The sequence below is a fragment of the Myotis davidii genome, unplaced genomic scaffold, assembly GCF_000327345.1.
Source record: "Myotis davidii unplaced genomic scaffold, ASM32734v1 scaffold281, whole genome shotgun sequence".
In the NCBI taxonomy this organism is placed as follows: domain Eukaryota; kingdom Metazoa; phylum Chordata; class Mammalia; order Chiroptera; family Vespertilionidae; genus Myotis; species Myotis davidii.
Genome location: NW_006293784.1, coordinates 3,039,364 through 3,046,156, shown reverse-complemented (window position 1 = coordinate 3,046,156; position 6,793 = coordinate 3,039,364). Strand labels below are relative to the sequence as shown.

Here is a 6,793-nt window from a genome sequence, read left to right as displayed (position 1 = left end):
ATTTATGTGCCTCTCTCACATTGATGTTTCTCCCTGTCTCTCCCGCTCCCTTCCACTCTTTCTAAAAATCAGTGGGAAAATATCCTCTGATGAGGATTAACAAAAAACACGCAAAGAAATCCTCTATAATAAAAGGCTAATATGCAAATTGACTGAACAGCAGAATGACTGGTTGCTATGACTTGCACTGACCACCAGGGGCAGACACTCACTGCAGGAGGTGTTCCCTGGTGGTCAGTGTGCTCCCACAAGGGTAGCACTGCTCAGCCAAAAGCCAGGCTCACAGATGGTGAGGGCAGCAGCAGTGGTGGGAGCCTCTCCTGCCTCCACTACAGGCAGGCAGTAAGGAGCAAGGAGTCCCGGACTGCGAGAGGGATGTCTGACTTCCAGCAGGTGGACATCCCCCAAAGAGTCCCAGACTGCAAGAGGGCACAGGCCGGGCTGAGGGACGCGCCCCCCCTCCAGTGCACAAATTTCATGCACTAGGCCTCTAGTCACTTTTATAAACAGAAACTAGCAAAACTCTTTCCACTTAGCAGATAAGAAGGGAAGGAAGGAATTCTAACCACAATTCTCTGGACTGTGTAGTTCATCTAACAAGAGAGATGTGTATCTCTTTTTCTGTATATTGGTAGAATAATTGGGCCTTTACCCATGAACCCTAAAAAGGTATTCTTTCCTAAAAATGGTAGGAAAGAAATTAGAGAAGCCACCAAAGTATATCAAAAGGAAGTTCTATCACTGACCATCCTCCAAAGACTAAATTTAACACGGAAAAGCTATGATATATTTTTTAAAGAAGCAGCATGATTAGAGCAATGCCTTTGCAAGGGTTTAGGAAGAAGAGGCTAAAGACAGGAAAACCCGTTAAAAAGCTTTTAAAATAATCCAAGAAGGAGATTATGAAGACCTGGACTGGTTGGTATTGTTGGTGGGAGAAGGGCAGTGAGAAGGTAAGTGAACCTTTAATGTAAATGAAAGCCAGAGAGCATAGACCTTAGCAAATGAAGATTACTTCTAAAAGTTATGTTGAGGAAAGAGATATGACTTACTATATGACTTTACTATAGTTGCTTTCACTTAGATTACCCGACTCTCTCCATTCCCTCTGTAAAACAAACTAAATCTCAGAGCACACTGAATATGCTATATTCCTCTCCAGTCCATTTTAACTTTCAGTATATATTCATATATTTTTCAAGAGTTGGCTGTGTGTGTTCTCAAGATTTAATGTTCTCTTATTTTAAATAAGCAGATACACTAAAATGCAAATTTTAAATTACTATTTCTCTGTTTCTATGAAAACCAAACAGGATACTTTGGAAGGTCAATAAAGCTCTCTCTCTCTCTCTTTCTCTCTCTCTCTCTCTCTCTCTCTCTCTCTCTATTTCTCTCTCTCTCTCTTTCTCTCTCTCTCTCTCTCACACACACACACACACAATGTCAAATTAGGTTAGGAGGGGAAAATGGCAAAATATGGGAGAAAATTACATAGATTCAGACAAAATATGTGGGAAAATTCTTTTTTAAATCTAGACAGATTCTTGTGTTCAAATTTTCTCCAGATGTCTTTAAATTCTTGCTACTTTAAAGAAACCAAAACTAGACATTGTAGGCAAAACCTTAGGTGTGATTTATCCAAGAACAATCAGATAAAATACCAATCAAGGGACTCTTGCTTATAGAGAAGACCTTGGCCCTTCATCAAAACATTGCTGAATGCATGTATTTTATGCTTTAAAATTCTTAAACAGAAATATGAATTATATATATAATTCTTAATTATTCCCTGACATTTTTATTAACCTTGACTTTTTCTTAATTAACCAAGAAGATTCAATTATAGGTAAAAGGAGCTACAGAGGCCTGTGAGACTTAAGGTATACAATGTTAATAAAGATTACCTAGATTAGGTCAAGGAAACTGGTTTATTTGTGGGTTATATCTCAAAAAATATTTTCTAAAAACTATGTTTTGTGGAAAAAAAATCTTAGTTACTAATCTGTATGATATATCTAAGACAGAGAATGATCTAATGTCATCTAGTGAAATTATTGTCACAAGTTCCAGTCTTTCAAAGCTCAACAAATAATCAAATAAAATTTAATTCAGTGATTTAAGCCTTCTTTCCCTTTCTCTATTTCATATTTCTGGAGCAAGTCACTACTTGCTTCCAGGAGTGGAAAACTTTGGTTTCCTATTCCTGCTATAACAAATTACCTTAGGTTTAGTGACTTGAAACAACACAATTTTTTTATCTTACAGTTCTGAAGGTCAAAAGTCCAAAAAATCAGTCTTACTGAGCTAAAATCAAAAGTATTGGTAGGGCTGCATTCCTCTAGAAGCTCTAGGAGAGAATTTATTCTTTGTCTTTTCAAACTTCGGCTCGTGGCCCTCTTCCAACAATGGCATTACTTTGACCTCTGATTCCATCATTGAATTACATCTTCTTTCCCTCTGACCCTTCTGCCTTCCTCTTCTAAGGCCTAAATACAATCTTATAATTGTATTGGGCATACCTAGATAAACCAGGATAATCTACCCATTTCAAAATCCTTAATTTAATTATGACTGAAAAGTCCCTTTATTATGTAAGGTAATGTAGTTACAGGTTTTGGAGATTAGGGTGTGGACATTTTTTCGGGGGATGGATTTTCTGTCTACCACACCATATATGTGAGGGCTCCAGTGAGAGAACTATAAAAATCGTCACATTAAAATTTATAAGTTCACCCTAACTGGTTTGGCTCAGTGGATAGAGAGTCGGCCTGAGGACTGAAGCGTCCCAGGTTCGATTCCGGTCAAGAGCATGTACCTTGGATGTGGACACATCCCCAGTAGGGAGTGTGCAGGAGGCAGCTAAATTGATGTTTCTCTCTCATCAATGTTTCTAACTCTCTATCCCTCTCCCTTTCTCTCTGAAAAAAATCAATAAAGTATATTTTTAAAATTTACAAATTCTATTTCAAGGTAATGTTGACTAAATTTGAAAAATTACATATAATTACATATAAATTCATTAAATTACATATAAGGATATCACTTGGAGTAACTTTAAAGATCATTAATTTTCATATATATTATTAATTGACTTAGTAGAAAAATTACATAAAGTCAAATTTTAGTCAATGATGAGTATTTTACTAGAGGGTTTGCTGTTGGGTGTTTCCTTCCACGTCCCACGTGGAGTAGAGTTCGGTACCTGAAAGGGGAGCCGCACAACAAATGAGAGAAAAAGACACGAGATAATTTTGCAATATTGGAGGACCAGGCAGACAAGTCCAACTCAAGGAGAGGGACTTCCATCCATGCTCAGGCTGCTCCAATCTTTTATTGATCTTAGCCCTTAGGGTAAGGAAGTTTCAATGACACACAGATCAGCAGACAATTTCCAGGAATAGACAAGTATCTGATTAACTCATCAATAGATTTCCGAGTGTAGGCAGAGTATCTGATTAGCTCATCAATAGATTTCTGGGAGTATCTGATTAACAATAATCAACATGGATCTACATAAGTATCTAAGGAATTAAGGGAACTAAGGTGGGGATGCTTCAACTATTATTACCTAAATTAACTGAGAGGTTCCTAGATTAACTGGGTGGTGCACAGCCCTGACCTTTGCTAGGACTTTCAAGCCCTGACCTTTACTATGACTTTCAAGGGCTACTAGCTTTTTGGGGGGTCTCTGTCTAAACTCAGCTAGTGAAGACAATGAATGGACTCCGGCAGTTTGCTTGATGCCTATTCTTCTGTTTCTCATATAGTGAACTGATTTTCCATTACTTTGCTATGATGTTGTCTTGAGTGATTCTAGATACCTATTCTTGCCATTTGAATCAGAGCCATATATAAAAATTAAGTTCTTATATATGTCAACTTATTCTATACGTAAACATTTAATTTTTAAAAATTTATCAACACATGATTAATAATATAAATGGGTTATTTGACGTCTTTATTCTAGAGCAGTGATGGCGAACCTTTTGAGATCGGCGTGTCAGCATTTTGAAAAACCCTAACTTAACTCTGGTGCCGTGTCACATACAGAAATTTTTTGATATTTGCCACCATAGTAAAACAAAGACTTATATTTTTGATATTTATTTTATATATTTAAATGCCATTTAACAAAGAAAAATCAACCAAAAAAATGATTTCGTGTGTCACCTCTGACACACGTGTCATAGGTTCGCCATCACTGTTCTAGAGAAACCTATTTTAAAATTCAATAATTTTTTTTATTTTCATGCCTAGAACAAAATTGAGCCATTATTTCTTTTAGCTGTTTAGGAGACAGAATACTTTTGAAGTTTATCAGTTATCTTTGTATTTTTCTTTGTTGAAGTTGCTGCTGTTCTTTCTTTCTAAACAACAAATAAAGAAGGAATAAATGAAATCTAAAATTGTACTTTAAACCAACACATTTTTGGTGCTTTGGTTTCAGAAGAAAATTTGACAACATTCTAGATTAGTAATGGGAGAGAGCCCCAGAAAAGAATTGGTTTAGGGAATTTGGGATTTGCCAGCTTTAGTAAAAGCCCTGATGTCTTAGTGTTCATTCCAAAGCTGCATTCTTGACAACACTCACTGAAATATGAAGAAAATCAGTTATTTTATACAAATGCAAAAGCCTATGTCTCTAAAGAAATTGTCATATATTCAGAATTTACATTTTTAAAAGTATAAACAAGATCAGTCTTAATGAAGACACAGAAAGCACAAATTCCTAGGGAAACCAAGAGTCTCCCTCCTCTATTTACTGATCCTGAAATTCTTTAAAAAGCCTCTGAATCCTCAGCTAACTTAAAAGGTAAACACTATTTAGAGAGTGAGCACAATCATTACAAGTGATTGTTATAAGATGCTTTTCTTAGTCCTCATTTTGTTTGTTTGTTTTGAAAAACTAATTTACTGCAAGGCTCCTGATGAGATACTGTGAGGATATGAAGATGTAGAAAATGTAACTTCTACTGTCCAGAAGTTTCTGTTCAGAAAAGAAGAACAAACATTACAAAGGGGAAAGGCTTAATTTTCATTTTCTTAATTCTACATTTTTCTTGTGAAGATCTTTTGGAAATGGGTCAGTGCCATCACATTGGATTCTAGTAATGAATACAACGCAGCTGAAAAGACAGAACATAGTGTTCTGTGGGAGGTTAAAGGCCCAAAGACTGTTTAACAGATTTTGCCTCTAACTAATTCTGAGTTTAGACAAATATATGTCATAAACTAAAAAAATTTATTATCAAGTGGGGCTTGTGGTAGAACTAAACCTATTGACTTGAGTTTTGGAGGTGAGGGTTCTTAATTGCTTTTATTTTATTACATAGTTTATTCCTGTTACCAACGCTCCTATGGATGGTGGACCATTTGGCCAAGTGAAATCTCCCATAAAGATAACAAATATAATTCTGCCTGGTGGATTTAACCATTACTTGGGATCTGACTTCACTTTAACTCCTGAAGTTGAAGGTATTTTGACAGAGTTTCAAAGTGAATATTCAACAAACAAAAAAATAACAAAACCCACTTCATTTGAAACCAAACTCTGTTTAATTTCTATGACTACTTAAAATTGCATGTTTTAAATTTACACTTTAAAATTGCATGTTTCATCTGGCCATTCTGATGTCAAAGAAGTCTGTAGTATTTTTTGGTTCTGCTCAACTATTAATTAGCTGTAACTGAACATTTGTTTGCAATTCAAACATTGTGATACTGGCACAATTCTTTCCTGACATTTTTTTTCAAAGTTTTTATTTCATTTTGTATATTTTATAGCAAATGACAACTAATATCAGTTCATTAGTACAACCTGCTGAAAGTAGAAAACAGAGGCTTAAAAATATTGATAATAAGACTTGTGTGGTTTAAAAGATATCTTAGAAAGAAAAGATCAGACTTTATCCTTGAAACCATAAATATTCATGGAGACAATACTAGTGTAGAATTTTAAGAGGTAGAGCTCTAAAGGAGAAAGTATGCTACAAGGACAGGGCATGGAAATGGTGCGTTCTATTATGTACATTTTAATTCAGGCTTAGATCAGATCTTTCCCCTAATTTCAGATCTTCACTGACGACAATTTGGTGAAAGTGGGATTAGCTGCTCCTTCTCTGAGGTGCTCATCTCTTCCATTGCTTTTAATATCCCACATTGCTCAGGCCACTGTTGGACAATAAAACTGAACATCACAATAACTGTAAAAAGATCTAAGAGCCTGCTAAGAATAACAGATTGTTCTATGTGATTATTTTTCAAGAAAACTCAGTTCAAAGAAACCCACCATAATTTACTGTTAAGATATTATTTTTAATTTATTTTTCATACTTCTACATACTTATGGTTTCAAGGTTTTAATCACAATCAGAATGTTTATGCTTTTATCCAGTAAATAGAGCTATCTGTAAAACTGGATGTACCAAATTATTAGGCTCCTTAACAAGATAATGCCATCTTCAGGAAAGTCATCCTATATAATAAAAGGCTAATATGCAAATCGGCCGAATGGTGGAATAATCCATTGCTATGATTGCACTGACTACCAGGGGGCAGATACTCAATACAGGAGCTTCCCCCTGATGGTCAGTGTGCTCCCACAGGGAGAGTGCCGCTCAGCCAGAAGCTGGGCTCATGGCTGGTAAGCACAGCAGCAGTGGCAGGAGTCTCTCCCGCCTCCGCGGCAGTGCTAAGGATGTCTGACTGCGAGAGGGTGCAGGCTGGGCTGGGGGACCCTCTCCCCCCTGAGTGCATGGATTTTGTGCACTGAGCCTCTAGTCCAGGGGTGGGC

At 36.4% G+C, this 6,793-nt stretch overlaps 1 protein-coding gene across 1 annotated transcript in view; it reads left to right on the top strand.

Moving 5' to 3' along the window:
- The window catches only part of LOC102774786 (leucine-rich repeat-containing protein 9), an 84,246-nt gene that overhangs the window by 74,583 nt on the left and 2,870 nt on the right, over positions 1–6,793 (top strand). Inside the window, 3 exon segments of the mRNA XM_015566478.1 lie at positions 2,524–2,580; positions 2,582–2,596; positions 5,334–5,475. Of these exon segments, the coding sequence (XP_015421964.1) occupies positions 2,524–2,580; positions 2,582–2,596; positions 5,334–5,475 (214 nt within the window).